At 40.0% G+C, this 16,883-nt stretch overlaps 1 protein-coding gene across 1 annotated transcript in view; it reads right to left on the minus strand.

Moving 5' to 3' along the window:
* Window positions 1–8,836: 8,836 nt before the first annotated feature.
* The window catches only part of LOC130908823 (zinc finger protein 287-like), a 38,818-nt gene continuing 30,771 nt past the window's right edge, over window positions 8,837–16,883 (minus strand). Inside the window, exons 7-8 of the mRNA XM_057825083.1 lie at window positions 15,636–15,935; window positions 8,837–10,428 (exon numbers count right to left, since the gene is read on the minus strand). Of these exons, the coding sequence (XP_057681066.1) occupies window positions 9,272–10,428; window positions 15,636–15,935 (1,457 nt within the window). The 3' untranslated portion in view covers window positions 8,837–9,271. The remainder of the gene's footprint in view (window positions 10,429–15,635; window positions 15,936–16,883) is intronic.

The following is a 16,883-nucleotide window of genomic DNA, read 5'->3' on the forward strand; positions in this document are numbered from 1 at the left end:
CCAAAGTATTTTTCCCAATTGGTGAATAAATGGTATGGTCATGACAAATAATAGTCTTGTGCTAAATGGAATATGAAATAATAAAATTGCATTTATTCAGTACGACATGGCAAAATGACTCCATAATGGTAAAAACGCTCAACTTCACCTTTACTGTCGCACCTCCCGAACGCTATATTATGCCGCGGGAATTTCTCCACAGCTGTGCTTCACGTCACACACAGGCACACAGAGCTCGACCAATTCATTCCACAAGCGTTCGGAATAAATTAATTGCAAAACCGAAAAAGGTGCGGTTCATAAAGGCGTATTGAACCGCACAGGGCGAACCGTACGGTTCGGCTTTGAACCGCAAACTGTTGCACTGCTAGACCTGACGCTGTCAGGAACTGCAGGACGGCGGTGACACTGCTGGGGGAGGAGGGGATCCTGACATGGCAAGAACTAGGTACTGTTTATGCAACTTTTAAAAAAAAAAAATTTTTAAAAAGAATGGCGGATAAGACCCAGGCATCATAAGGTCAAAATCACATAAGTCGGATATGTCGTAAACTACATGTACAAAAGTTCTAAAAACATTTATTAATTCATTCATTTTCCAAGCCGCTTATCCTCACGAGGGTCGTTGGAGCCTATCCCAGCTAACTATGAGCAGTAGGCGGGGTGCACCCTGAATCGGTTGCCAGCCAATCACAGGGCACAAGGAGACAAACAACACATCATGCACACACTCACACTTATGGACAGTTTAGAATGTTCAATCAACCTAAAATGCATAAATTTGGGATGTGGGAGGAAACCCGGAAAAAACCCACGCAGGTGCAGAGAGAACATGCAAACTCCACACAGGAAGGCCGGAGTTCGGTCCCAGCCTGGGACTGTGTGCTTTGGTCAAATGAGACCAAGATTGAGCTTTTTGGCAACAAACACTTTAAGTGGGTCTGGCGTGCCACCAAAGAAAAAATGGTATCGGTACAACACTACATTTTACTTCGCGAGTTGAAGCAGTAATGAGCAATTGTTGAACACGCTACACATTTGGAAAGATTCCAATGACGTCATCACTGCGAGCCCGCAAACCATGGCGCCAACTAACGGTCAAAATATGGACTAAATATTATAAAATATTGCCATTGATTTAACATTTCATGTGTTTCTAACAACATATTTGTAAGATGTGCTCTAATGCTTTTGCACGCTAAGGTTAATAATGTGTGTTTAAAACTATTAGCTATAACTACTTTCTTACTTAACAGTCTTAAGGCCTTACAAAAGAAAGAATGTGTAAGGTCACATCCAACTGAAGGACAGATGTCAGCACGACCCAGTGGGCCAGATTTCCTGTTTTAGGTTTCTATTGCTGACCATAAAGTTTCAACACAATGAGACAAGACAAATAACTGCCTGCACCGATCTCTCAAGATAACAGCTATTTCTCAAGATGTGAAACTCACACATGGATGTTGAAACTCTCTCACTTTGTCAATAAAAGGCTGCGCTGCGCTCCTCAGGGGAAAGGGAGAGAAGCTTGTTGTGAGCCACTCGCTCCGCATCAACCTTCCTCCTGACGGCCGTCAGCGTAAAAAACGTATCTCCGTCTCAAGTCTGATTCTTCCTCCGTCCCTTCCTAGGTCTTTGTTGTTTTCTTAGTTCAAGTATTAAGTTTAGACCTAACAATATTTTAGTACAAGAGAACAATTGTGGTTTATTAGAGCCTACATGTATTTAAGTTAAAGGATCACTTTAAGCATGACGTTTTGCCCAGACTACTTTTCATGCTGCACAACGCACTGACGTCACGTGCGGACAAAGTCGATCCCTCGAAAAATCCTAATTATTTTTTAAAGAAGTATAACCAAACTTTAAATTGCTATAAAATTCCCAGATTTTATGCTAAATGCACAAACATCACCAAATGCAGAGATAATCACTTCACATTTTCAGGATCAATTAAAATATTTAACATATCATATAGGTTTTTGCCCAAAAAAGCGACTTTTTTGTTTTGTGTGCAATGTTTTCAACAGCGAATATACAGTGCCCTCCATAATTATTGGCACCCCTGGTTAAGATGTGTTTTTTAGCTTCTAATATATATTTTTTCAAATAATATGGGACCTTAATGGAAAAAAAAGAGAAAAATCCAACATTCAATACAAGTGGTACACGGTAAATACACAGCCCCAGGCTTCAACTGGGACCGTGTGCTTTGGTCAGATGAGACCAAGATTTTGCTTTTTGGAACCAAACACTCTTAGTGGGTCTGGCGTGCCACGAAAGATGCGCATGCTGAAAAGCACCTCATACCCACTGTGAAGTATGGGGGTGGGTCAGTGATGCTGTGGGGCTGTTTCGCTTCCAAAGGCCCTGGGGACCTTGTTAGGGTGCATGGCATTATGAATGCTTTGAAATACCAGGACGTTTTAAATCAAAATCTGTTGCCTTCTGCCCGAAAGCTGAAAATGGGTCATCACTGGGTCTTTCAGCAAGACAATGACCCTAAACATATGGCCAAAACTACACAGAAATGGTTCACCAGACACAAAATCAAGCTTGTGAAACATTATAGGAGAAGATTAGGTGCTGTTTTGTTGGCAAAAGGGGGTTGTACAAAGTATTAAGACCAGGGGTGCTAATAATTGTGACACACATTATTTGACGTCAAATAATTATTTCTTTATGTGGGATTTTTTCCCCACTGAATAAATGCACTTGTATTGAAGGTAGGATTTTTCTCTTTTTTTCCATTAAGGTCCCATATTATTTGAATTAAAAAAAAATATTAGAAGCTAAAATACACATCTTAACCAGGGGTGCCAATCACTCCCGGCACCACTGTTGCCTTCACACCCCACATTTTCTCCAACTCTTCCTTCGACCTTTGATATTTCTCCGGCTTTTCGTGTTTTTTTCCTGATGTTGCTATCACTCTGGATTGTTACATCTATCACTACTGCTGTCTTCTGATGTCTATCCACCACCACTATGTCAGGCTGGTTGGCCATCACCAGTTTGTCTGTCTGGATCTGGAAGTCCAACAGGATCTTGGCTCGGTTGTTCTCGACCACCTTTGGAGGCGTCGCCCACCTTGACTCCAGGGTCTCCAGTCCGTACTCGGCACAGATGTTCCTGCACACTATGCCTGCTACCTGGTTATGTCGTTCCATGTATGCCTTGCCGACCAGCATCTTAGACCCTGCTGTGATATGCTGGACTGTCGCAGGGGCCTCTTTGCATAGCCTGCACCTGGAGTCCTGTCTGGTGTGGTAGACCCCGGCCTCTATTGATCTTGTGTTTAGGGCCTGTTCTTGTGCTGCCATGATCAGTGCCTCCGTGCAGTCTTTCAGTCCGGTCTTTTCCAGCCACTGGTATGTTTTTGCCCATGTCAGCTTCCCCCTCAATTTGTCGGTAGTACATATCATACAGGGGCTTGTCCTTCCATAATATGTCCTCAGGGTCCTCCTCCTTACTGGGCTTCTGTTGCCTGAGGTATTCATCACTAGGGGCCATTTTCATGATGCACTCTTGGAAGGATGTAGTTGCCTCCTGGATAATTGCTCTGATGCTCACTAGTCCTCGGCCTCCCTTTTTCCACTTTGTGTAGACCCTCAGGATGCTGGACTTAGGGCGAAACCCTCCGTGCATTGTAAGGAGCTTCCTTGTCTTGATGGCAGTGGCCTGCATCTCTTCAAGCGGCTAGGATACGATGCCGCCAGGGTATTTGATTACTGGTAGGGCATAGCTGTTAATGGCCTGGATCTTATTCTTGCCATTCAGCTGACTCTTGAGGACCAGCCTCACCCTCTGTAAGTATTTGGTTGTGGCAGACCTCTTGGTTGCCTCCTCAAGGCTCCCATTTGCCTGTGGGATCCCCAGGTATTTGTAGCTGTCCTGCACATCTGTTATATTGCCTTCAGGTAGTTCAGCCCCTTCAGTTGAGATCACCTTCCCTCTTCTGGATACCATTCGCCCACACTTATCTAGTCCGAATGACATCCCGATGTCATTGCTGTATATTCTCGTGAGGTGAATCAGGGAGTCGATGTCACGCTCGTTCTTGGCATACAGCTTGATATCATCCATGTAGAGGAGGTAACGGAAGGTTGTTCCACTTCGGAACCGGTACCCGAAACCACTCTATATATTTATATACTGTATATACTAGGGCTGTCAAAATTATCGCGTTAACGGGCGTTAATTAATTTTTTCAATTAATCACGTTAAAATATTTGACGCAATTAACGCAGATGCGCCGCTCAGACAGATTTAAATGACAGTACAGTCAAAAGCTCACTTGTTGCTTTTTATGGAGTTTTGCCGCCCTCTGCTGGCGCTTGGGTGCGACTCATTTTATAGGCTTCAGCCCCCATGAGCATTGTGTAAGTAATTATTGACATCAACAATGACGGGCTACTAGTTTATTTGTTGATTGAAAATTTTACAAATTTTATTAAAATGAAAACATTAAGAGGGGTTTTAATATAAAATTTCTATAACTTGTACTAACATTTTTCTTTTAAGAACTTCAAGTCTTTCTATCCATAGATCGCTTTAACAGAATGTTAATAATGTTAATGCCATCTTGTTGATTTATTGTTATAATAAACAAATAGTCCTTATGTACCGTATGTTGAATGTATATATATCCATCTGTGTCTTATCTTTCCATTCCAACAATAATTTACAGAAAAATATGGCATATTTTATAGATGGTTTGATTTGCGATTAATTGCGATTAATTAATTTTTAAGCTGTAATTAACTCGATTAAAAATTTTAATGGTTTGACACCCCTAGTATATACATACAGTTGTGGTCAAAAGTTTACATACACTTGTGAAGAACATAATGTCATGCCTATCTTGAGTTTCCAGTTATTTCTACAACTCAGATTTTTCTCCGATAGAGTGATTGGAACAGATATTTATTTGTCACAAAAAACATTCATGAAGTTTGGTTCTTTTATGACTTTATTATGGGTTAACAGAAAAAGTGATCAAATCTGCTGGGTCAAAAATATACATACATGGATCTGAAAAAGCGAATCATTGACTTGAACAAGTCAAGAAAGTCACTTGGAGCCATTTCAAAGCAGCTGCAGGTCCCAAGAGCAACAGTGCAAACAATTGTTTGTAAGTATAAAGTGCATGGCACTGTTTTGTCACTGCCACGACCAGGAAGAAAACGCAAACTATCACCTGCTGCTGAGAGAAAATTGGTCAGGAGGGTGAGGATTCAACCGAGAATCACCAAAAAGCAGCTCTGCCAAGAATTAGAAGCTGCTGGAGCGCAGGTGTCAGTGTCCACAGTCAAGCGTGCTTTGCTTCTCCATGGACTGAGAGGCTGCCATGCAAGAAGGAAGCCCTTGCTCCAAAAGCGGCACCTTAAGGCTCGACTGAAGTTTGCTGCTGATCACATGAACAAAGATAAGACGTTCTGGAGGAAAGTTCTGTGGTCAGACGAAACAAAAATCGAGCTGTTTGGCCACAATGCCCAGCAATATGTTTGGAGGAGAAAAGGTGAGGCCTTTAACCCCAAGTCCACCATGCCTACAGTCAAGCACGGTGGTGGTAGTATTATGCTGTGGAGCTGTTTTGCTGCCAATGGAACTGGTGCTTTACAGAGAGTAAATGGGATAATGAAGAAGGAGGATTACCTTCAAATTCTTCAAGATAACCTAACGTCATCAGCCCGAAGATTGGGTTTTGGGCGCAGTTGGGTGTTCCAACAGGACAATGACCCCAAACACACATCAAAAATGGTAATGGAATGGCTAAATCAGTCTAGAATTAAGGTTTTCGAATGGCCTTCCCAAAGTCCTGACTTAAACCCCATTGAGAACTTGTGGACAATGCTGAAGAAACAAGTCCATGTCAGAAAGCCATCAAATTTAACTGAACAGCACCAATTCTGTCAAGAGGAGTGGTCAAAGATTCAACCAGAAGCTTGCCAGAAGCTTGTGGATGGCTACCAAAAGCGCCTAATTGAAATGAAAATGGCCAAGGGACATGTTACCAAATATTAGCCCTGTATGTATGTATATTTTTGACCCAGCAGATTTGATCACTTTTTTCTGGTCACCCATAATAAAGTCATAAAAGAACCAAACTTCATGAATGTTTTTTTGTGACAAAGAAGTATCTGTTCCATTCACTCTATCAGAGAAAAATCAGAGTTGTAGAAATAACTGGAAACTCAAGAGAGCCATGACATTATGTTCTTCACAAGTGTATGTAAACTTTTGATCACAACTGTATATACTGGATATATATGTATACACAAACAAAAAAATGAAGTTCTGGTCCCCATTAACAGTGATAAATGAGGGATAACAAAATATGAATGTGCCTGTCTTACTATATGAACAAAATCAAACAAGTGGTTTAAGGGTCATTTTTATTTTGAAATTATAACTTTACCACAGTATTTGGTTTTAAACATTATTTCTTTTTGTGGAAAGTATACCACTAGCTTTAGATAACATTCCTTCACAGCCCCAAATCCACAAAATGTGGCTCATTTACATTAAAAAAAATTTAACTGGCTCTTCATATACTACCATTCAAATGTTTGGGGTCACTAAGAAATTTCCTCCTTTTTGAAAGAAAAGCACAGTTTTTTTTCAATGGAAATAACAAACTAATAAGAAAAACAACTCTATCCATTATTGTGGTAAATGACTTCTAGCTGGAAACGTCCGGTTTTAATGCAATATCTACGTAGTTTTGTAATGTGGCCCATTTACAGCAAACATCCCTCTAGTGTTCTAATGGTACATTGTGCTTGCTAGTTGCCTTAGAAGGATAATAGATGATTAGAAAACCTTGTGCAATTATGTTGGCACAGCTCAAAACAGTTTAGGTGGTTAGAGAAGCTATAAAACTGATCTTCCTTTGAGCTAGTTGGGTATCTGGAGTGGGTTAGATTAAACTCTCAAAATGGCCAGAAAAATACAACTTTCACGTGAAACTTGACATTCTGTTCTTAGAAATGAAGGCTATTCCATAAGAGAAACTGCCAAGAAATTGAAGATTTCCTATAACGCTGTGTACCACTCCCACAGAGAGCAGCACAAACATGATTTAACCAGAGTAGAAAGAGAAGCGGGAGGCCCCGCTGCACAACCAAGCAAGAAGACAAGTACATAAGAGTCTCTAATTTGAGAAATAAATGTCTTGTAGGTCCTCATCTAACACCTTCATTAAATAGTACCCGTAAAACGCCAGTGTCAATGTCGACAGTGGAGAGACGACTCCGAGATGCTTGCTTTCAGGACAGCGTGGCAAAAAAAAAAAAAAAATGCCATATCTGAGACAGGCTAATAATAGGAAATGATCAATATGGGCAAATGTAACAGACATTGGACAGAGGAAGATTGGAAAAAAATTATGGACAGACGAATCATAGTTTGAGGTGTTTGGACTTTACATCAAAGAGAAGAACATGTGTGAGATGGAGGAAGAGTGCCTGATGTCATCTGTCAACCATGTTGAAGGTAATGTGATGGTCTGGGGTTGCTTTGGTGCCGGTAAACTGGGAGATTTGTACAAGGTCAATGGGATTTTAAATAAGAAAGGCTATCACTCCATTTTGCAACCCCACACCATAACCTGTGGACAACGCTTGATTGGAGCCAATTTCGTCCTACAACATGACAATGACCCAAAGAACACCTCCAAATTATGCAAGAACTATTTAAGAAGGAAGCAGGCAGCTGGTATTCTATTTACAGTGGGGTAAATAAGTATTTAGTCAACCACTAATTGTGCAAGTTCTTCCACTTGAAAATATTAGACCTGAAATTGTCAACATGGGTAAACCTCAACCATGAGAGACAGAATGTAGAAAAAAAAAAACAGAAAATCACATTGTTTGATTTTTAAAGAATTTATTCGCCAATCATGGTGGAAAATAAGTATTTGGTCAATAGCAAACGTTTATCTCAATACTTTGTTATGTACCCTTTGTTGGCAATTACAGAGGCCAAACGTTTTCTGTAACTCTTCACAAGCTTTTCCACACACTGTGGCTGGTATTTTGGCCCATTCCTCCATGCAGATCTCCTCTAGAGCAGTGATGTTTTGGGGCTATCGTTGGGCAACACGGACTTTCAACTTCCTCCAGATTTTCTATGGGGTTGAGATCTGGAGACTGGCTAGGCCAGTCCAGGACCTTGAAATGCTTCTTACTCAGCCACTCCTTTGGTGCCCTGGCTGTGTGTTAGGGATCATTGTCATGCTGAAAGACCCAGCCACGTTTCATCTTCAATGCTCTTGCTAATGGAAGGAGATCTTCACTCAAAATCTCTCGATACATGGCCCCATTCATTCTTTCCTTTACACAGATTAGTCGTCCTGGTCCCTTTGCAGAAAAACAGCCCCAAAGCATGATGTTTCCACCCCCATGCTTCACAGTAGGTATGGTGCAATTTAGTATTCTTTTTCCTCCAAACACGAGGACCTGTGTTTCTACCAAAAAGTTCAATTTTCCCTGGCGGTGCATTGTGTTACTGATAGTAGCCTTTGTTACTGTGGTCCAAGCTCTCTGTAGGTCATTCACTAGGTCCCCCCGTATGGTTCTGAAATTTTTGCTCACCGTTCTTATTATCATTTTGATGCCACGGGGTGAGGAGGGAGTTGAAAGTCTGTGTTGCCCAACGACAGCCCCAAAACATCACTGCTCTAGAGGAGATCTGCATGGAGGAATGGGCCAAAATACCAGCAACAGTGCGTGAAAAGCTTGTGAAGAGTTACAGAAAACGTTTGGCCTCCGTTATTGCCAACAAAGGGTACATAACAAAGTATTGAGATTCCACCATGACTTGCAAATAAATTTTCAAATATCAAACAATGTGAAACTCTGGTTTTTTTTTTTCCACATACTGTCTCTCATGGTTGAGGTTTACCCATGTTGACAATTACAGGCCTCTCTAATATTTTCAAGTGGGAGAACTTGCACAATAAGTGGTTGACTAAATACTTATTTGCCCCACTGTATGTCATTGGTCCGCAAAGCCGTAATCGTTGCAAAGGGAGCATTCTTTGATAAAAGCAAACTTTGAAGGAGAAGTTTATTATTTCAAATAAAAATCTAAAAATAAGTAAAATTATTTCTAACCTCGTCAATGTCTTGACAGTATTTTCTAGTCATTTTACAACTCCTTTGCAAAATTGAAGTGTGACTTTTGAAGAAAAAAAAATTTGCCTGGGTGACCCCAAACCTTTGAACGGTAGTGTGTATTTCGATAATATCTGAATAATTTGATTAATAGTCTACTGACTCGGTGGCTTCTCACCAACATGAGTTCTAGTGTGTCTTATTAAACTTCCCTTTACAGAAAATGTTTTACTACAAACCGAGCAGGCAAAGGGTTTTTCTCCAGTGTGTGTTCTCGTATGCCGGACTAAATCCTCCTTTTTCAAGAATTTTTTCTCACACACTGAGCAGGGAAAAGGTTTTTCTCCAGTGTGAATTATTTTGTGCTTGCTTAAGGATCCGCTGTCAGAGAATTTCTTGCTACAAACTGAACAGGCAAAAGGTTTTTCTCCAGCGTGTCCTCTCGCGTGCCTTATCAAACTCGCCTTTTCAGAAAATGTTTTATCACAAACAGAACAAGGAAAGGGTTTTTCTCCAGTGTGGGTTCTTGTGTGTTGCGTTAAAACGGTCTTGCGATTGAATCGCTGACCACAAACCGAGCAGACAAACGGTTTTTCCCCAGTGTGTGTTCTCATGTGGCTTGTGAAATTTGCCTTGGCGGTGAAACTTTTACCACAAATTGAGCAGAGGAAAGGTTTTTCACCTGTGTGTATTCTTATGTGCAATGTTAAACCTTGCTTGTTATGATAGCCTTTGCCACAAAGTCTGCAGACAAAAGGTTTTTCTCCAGTATGTGTTCGTGAATGTAGTATTAAATGATCCTTCCGATTGAATCTTTTCTCACAAAATGAGCAGGCAAACGGATTCCCTTCGGTATGTGTTTTCGTGTGTGTTCTCGTGTGCCTTGTGAAATTTGCCTTGCCGGGGAAGCTTTTACCACAAATTGTGCAGAGAAAAGGTTTTTCACCAGTGTGCATTCTTGTGTGCAATGTTAAACTTTGCTTGTTATGATAGCTTTTGCCACAAAGTCTGCAGACGAAAGGTTTTTCTCCAGTATGTGTTCGCGAATGTTGTATTAAATGGTCCTTCCGATTGAATCTTTTCTCACAATATGAGCATGCAAACGGATTCCCTTCGGCGTGCGTTTTTGTGTGCCTTCTCATTGTTGACTCTAGGGAAAAAGTTTTGTCACACAGAGAACATTTTACACGTTGGTTGTCAGCAAGACATGTGATGTTGTGCACTGGCTCCTCTTCTTGAATGTTGAAAATCTTTGCCTCCCCTTCTGCCTCATACCCGTACTGCTCAGGAAGAGACGATTCTTCACTGCTGTCTGCAGAAGACAAACATACACGGGTTGCTTGGTTATCGTCTTCAGATCAATGAATGGATGTGCCAGAATTTTCCCCAGCTAAATGTGCACTGTTTTCGTCAACGTTGACACAGACTTCATAATGATATTGACAAGACACGGGGCCGAATATTCGGGGGACTGCATTGTTGGCGTGGCCGTCCAAGCTGACCGAGAGGAATCACAGACAAAGAGCTTTTGTCGTTGAAAATTCTTGTGAATAAATGCTTAACCCTTTAACACCGAACGTGTTGGCAGCGACCCGTTTACGCATTTCGTCTTTGAAGCTTCGTCACGCTGTAACTACGTCACCCACGTGCCGCTGGTTGGTCTTGTTTGAAAATGCGGAAGATGATGTCCACACCAGTTTTTATTTGAAGTCAATCGGCCAAGAAAAGCGGGAGATAATGTCATTTGAGTTTTATAGTTTTATTGCACTCATAAATATGCATTAAAACGCTGCATGGACCATGTATCCATCTCCATATTTCCATCATTACTTGTCCTTTTTAAAAAGCGAAAGCAGCACAAAAGACTACATATCCCAAGAGCCGTTGTGATGTCAAGAAGGACGAACCGAATGTGATCATTTTTAATAAATTTCCGAGCGAGGCGCCGACTGCGAAGCAAGCAACGGCCGGTTGGTTTGAGTGAGCGACTTTGAAACGTGCAGAATGAATCTAAAACTACATTTAGCGCAAGCTAATGCATTATTTCATTAACTCAAGAAGATGAGCCGTATTTGTCGTTGTTTTCTTGGGATGAGTTTGCGTCTCGGCGAGTAGAAGTGACAGCAGCACACAAACGGCGAAAGAGTAGGCTGTGTGACGTTGTGTGTGACCAGCTCAGTGCCCTGTTCAAGAAGAAGCTTTATTGAGTGTGCAAAAAAAAAAAAAACTTTCCTGGGTTGCATGCCTGAAAATTTTGAATCGAACTGAACTACTTGTCAATATTTTTTAAAATACTTTTTTTCAAAGTTATATATATTTTTTCTTCACTATAATCTTTTCAATTTTTATGTAGATGTGTGTTCGAGAAGCTTGATTGCATGTACGTATATACTTTTGATAAGGTGATGGGTACAACACCTAACTTCACAAGGAGATATCCTCCAAACCCTTTTTGTGTTAGATGATATATATAATTTTTTTCTCACTATTTTGTACAGTATATAACCTGTTTTGACCATAGCATGTGTAAATGCCAAAAACACCTATGACCATGCCTGCTGTTTTTGTTGAATTGTCCAACATAAAACTATTCAATCCTTTTTTTTTTCTATTGAAGGTTTATCCTAACAAGTTGAATAAATATTATCAAGCTTCAAAACGGTTGGTCGAGCATGTTTGGTTGTCAATGGGACATCAACATTACAAATTTTGAAAAAAGATTTTGGGATTTTTTTTGTCTTTTTGGGTCCAAAATGTGGATTATAATTGGTCAGTGAAGAAAAGAACAGTTTAGACATTAAGTTTAAGGTGTCCTGAAAAAAGGGACCAACTTGGCCATTGTAAACATTTTTTTCTTTGAAATATAAAGGCAACATCAAATGCATGCAAATTCGGCCAAAATAGGCTTAGGTGTTAAAGGGTTAACTCATTTGCTCCCAAAAACATATAAAGACGTTCTATTTTTAATTGTTTCAGTGTCCCAAAGACGTATTTATACGTCTTTCACGTTTTTTTTTTTTCAAAAGAGACATCTCTGGGTTCTGATTCAATTTAGCTCCAAAGCACAAAGCTGAAAATCCATTTTAAAGCAATAAAACTGGCCACTGGAGGGCAGTAGTGAATTTGGTAAGACTCGCAACCCGATTCAACGGCAACAAACGGCCAAGCCGCACGGCTGTGGCGCTGGCGGAAGACGACCGAATGGATGCCAGGCGGCGGACGACCGAGCAGAACAACTGGTAGGACGCCCGGGATGCCAGGCGCTGGACGACCGAGCAGAACGACCGGGACCACTACTGCAGCGGACGATGCCTTTAAGTCTGTGCTGCTCGCGAGCAGAGCCCACAGAGACTCAAAAAGATTCATCTTTAAGAGGCAGTCGGCGATGAGGGAAAAGTTTAACCGGCTGTCGCAGCCAGAACAGCGTCATCTTTCAGTTAGTTATGTGTAAATAAATTGTAATCAAAAGCTCTATTTGTCTTGCTTTTTATCTTATTTTGTAAAAGGAAAACATTATTCAGATGTTTGGGATGGAACTAAAGCAAAAAATAGCTGTGTTAAAGTCAAAGTTATGTTTGAAATGTATGCTTTCACAAAAAGCTCAATTTCTCCGTTTTTTTCATCAGAAATTGGAAAATTGCTCAAACTAAGCTATTTTCTAATGCTGATTTCTAAATAATAGAAAAAGACAATAACTTTTTTTTTGCTAAAAGAAGAGAGTCTAATCTTTGTTTTGTTGGGTTCCATGTTTATATAGCAATAGAACAGAATTTTCTGTGGGCCTTGCCAAATCAGTAAAATTCCAGTAAAACGGTCAGGAGCGAAGGGCCTTGCTCTGGTGAAAATGGCTGGGAGTGAATGAGGTAAATCCCTGAATTCTTTATAGATGGAAGCGAAACAGTCTCGATTCTTGGTTAAAAGCAAAAAAAAAAAAAAAAACGTACAGTTAGCATTTATTTTACGTAAATATATCAAAGTTTGATGCTAGTCTGTTAGTCAATGTGGCGGCCGCTATATGTAAACAGCTTTCCCGGTGGAAATTCTTGTGATAAAAATGCTTAAATCCCTGAATTTCTTATAGATATGGATGTAAAACAGTCTCGATTTTTGGTTAAAAGCAAAAAAATAATAAACGTCCAGTTAGCATTTATTTTACGTAATGATGTCAAAGTACTATGCTAGTCCGTTAGTCAATGTGGCGGCCGCCATATTTAAACAGAGCTTTTCCGGGGAAAATTTTTGTGAGCAAATGCTTAAATCTCTGAATTCTTTATAGATATGGACGTAAAACAGTGTCGCTTCTTGGTTAAAAGCAAAAAAAAAAAAACGTGCAATTGGCATTTGTTTTACTTAAATATGTCGATGTACGATGCTAGTCTGTTAGTCAATGTGGGGGCAGCCTTACAACAAAGAACTTTTTATGTTGAAAATTCTTGTGAATAAATGCTTAAATCCCTGAATTCTTTATAGATATGGACGTAAAACAGTCTCGGTTCTTGGTTAAAAGCACAAAAAAAAAAAAAAAAAAAAAAAAAGCCTGCAGTTAGCATTTATTTTACGTAATCATGTAAAAGTACGATGCTAGTCCGTTAGTCAATGTGGCGGCCGCCATATTTAAACAGAGCTTTTCCGGTGAAAATTTTTGTGAATAAATGCTTAAATCCCTGAAATCTTTATAGATATGGACGTAAAACAGTCTCGATTCTTGGTTAAAAGCAAAAAACAAAGAAAAAAGTGCAGTTAGCAGTTATTTTACGTAATGATGTCAAAGTACGATGCTAGGCTGTTAGTCAATGTGGCGGCAGCCTTACAACAAAGAGCTTTTTATGTTGAAAATTCTTGTGAATAAATGCTTAAATCCCTGAATTCTTTATAGATATGGACGTAAAACAGTCTCGATTCTTGGTTAAAAGCAAAAAACAAAGAAAAAAGTGCAGTTAGCAGTTATTTTACGTAATGATGTCAAAGTACGATGCTAGTCTGTTAGTCAATGTGGCGGCAGCCTGACAACAAAGAGCTTTTTATGTTGAAAATTCTTGTGAATAAATGCTTAAATCCCTGAATTCTTTATAGATATGGACGTAAAACAGTCTCGGTTCTTGGTTAAAAGCACAAACAAAAACAAAAAAAACCTGCAGTTAGCATTTATTTTACGTAATCATGTAAAAATACGATTCTAGTCCGTTAGTCAATGTGGCGGCTGCCATATTTAAACAGAGCTTTTCCGGTGAAAGTTTTTGTGAATAAATGCTTAAATCCCTGAATTCTTTATAGATATGGGTGTAAAACAGTCTCGATTCTTGGTTAAAAGCATAAAAAAAAAAAAAAAACTGCAGTTAGCATTTATTTTACGTAATCATATAAAAGTACGATGCTAGTCCGTTAGTCAATGTGGCGGCCGCCATATTTAAACAGAGCTTTTCCGGTGAAAATTTTTGTGAATAAATGCTTAAATCCCTGAATTCTTTATAGATATGGACGTAAAACAGTCTCGATTCTTGGTTAAAAGCAAACAAAACCGTGCAGTTCGCATTTATTTTACGTAAATATGTCGAAGTATGAGTCTAGTCCGTTAGTCAATCTGGTGGCCGCCATATTTAAACAGAGCTTTTCCGGTGAAAATGTTTGTGGATAAATGCTTAAATCCCTGAATTCTTTATAGATATGGACGTAAAACAGTCTCGATTCCTGGTTAAAGCAAAAAAAATGTGCAGTTACCATTTATTTTACGTAAATATGTCGAAGTACGATTCTTGTCCGTTAGTCAATGTGGAGGCCGCCATATGTAAACAGAGCTTTTCCGGTGAAAATTCTTTAAAGATATGGATGTAAAACATTGATTCTTGGTTAAAAGCAAAAAAAAAAAAAAAAAAAGAAAAAAAGTGCCGTTACCATTTATTTTCCGCAAATATGTCGAAGGACAATGCTAGTCTGTTGGTCAATGTGGCGGCAGTTTTACAAAAAAAAAGAGCTTTTTATGTTGAAAATTCTTGTGAATAAATGCTTAAATCCCCGAATTCCTTATAGATATGAACGTAAAACAGTTTCGATTCTTTATTAAAAGGGAAAAAAACCTGGAAGTTAGCATTTACTTTACTTAAATATGTCGAGGAATGATGCTAGTCTGTTAGACAATGTAGCGGCAGCCTTACAACAAAGAGCTTTTTACGTTGACAATTATTTTGAAAAAACGAAAAATATAATAATTACTTTGGATTTTCGAACAAATCACTCCTGAGAGACAATCCTTCCTGTTTGTATGTAGTACAGCTTTCGTACTTTTTCAACCTAAATCTGGCGTTGGATTGCTGCATGTGTCGCTGCGACCGACTGCGAACAACTGAAACGGATTGTGAGATGGCCCCCTACTTGACGGCGTGGTGCAGTGAAGGTCGAATCTGACCGGTCAATATCATTATGAAGTCTATGGTTGACGATAACTAAAACATTTCGCCGACAATTATGTGTCATTTAGCTGCATTTCACACTTTTATTCCCAGCGTTAACATGTCTGATCACCTTCAAAGTGCTCAGCATCCTCATAGTCAGAAGAGTGTAGCGTTGCGTTGTCATCGCTATCCGACATTGGAGCTAAGAGGCCGTATGCTTGAGGTCTTACACAGTGGTCTTCATCACTTTCTTCACTTTTCATGATGACAGTCAACGGAAACTTAATGATTTCCTCCTCCTGCTCTTCTTTAATATGAAGGGGCTCTGGCTCTTCAGCTTCATCATGGGCCGTCTCTGGCTCCTCTTCGGCTTTTATATGAGGGTACGCCTGCTCCTGCTCCTCAGGAAAAGGAGATTCTTGACTGATGTCTATACAAAACAAACAGGCAAGTTTCTTGGTTAGATATCAAGTTAAGAAAGTATCGCCATTAAGAACTATGAGGACAAAGCTAGTTCTGCAGTGTTCTCTAGCTAGCCAATTAAATGCTAATTATTAGCTTACAGTGGGGCAAATAAGTATTTAGTTGACCACTAATTGTGCAAGTTCTCCCACTTGAAAATATTAGAGAACCCTGTAATTGTCAACATGGGTAAACCTCAACCATGAGAGACAGAATGTGGGGGAAAAAACAGAATATCACATTATTTGATTTTTAAAGAGTTTATTTGCAAATCATGGTGGAAAATAAGTATTTGGTCAATACCAAAAGTTCATCTGAATACTTTGTGATGCACCCGTTGTTGGCAATAACGGAGGCCAAACGTTTTCTGTAACTCTTCACATCTTTTCACACCCTGTTGCTGGGATTTTGGCCCATTCCTCCATGCACATCTCCCCTAGAGCAGTCATGTTTTGGGGCTGTCATTGGGCAACACGGACTTTCAACTCCCTCCACAGATTTTCTATGGGTTTGAGATCCGAAGACTGGCTAGGCCACTCCAGGACCTTGAAATGCTTCTTACGAAGCCACTCTTTTGTTTCCCTGGCTGTGTGTTTAGGATCATTGTCATGCTGAAAGACCCAGCCACGTCTCATCTTCAATGCCCTTGCTGATGGAAGGAGATTTTCCCTCAATATCTCTCGATACATGGCCCTATTCATTCTTTCCTTACACAGATCAGTCGTCCTGGTCCCTTTCAGGCCCGGATCTAGGTTTACCCACCAGGGTGGGCACTAAGAAAACTTGAGGGGGCACCCCAAATGTGGGCTTTTTTTTAACCCTCTGCATTTCTCCAGGCTTGGGAACGGCGCAAGTAGGACACTGGCTTGTGTCCCGTTGAGGCTGCATTAATTTTGGGGAGGTTTGTTTTTTGTTT

This window comes from Corythoichthys intestinalis, chromosome 1 (assembly GCF_030265065.1).
Source record: "Corythoichthys intestinalis isolate RoL2023-P3 chromosome 1, ASM3026506v1, whole genome shotgun sequence".
Classification (NCBI taxonomy): Eukaryota; Metazoa; Chordata; class Actinopteri; order Syngnathiformes; family Syngnathidae; genus Corythoichthys; species Corythoichthys intestinalis.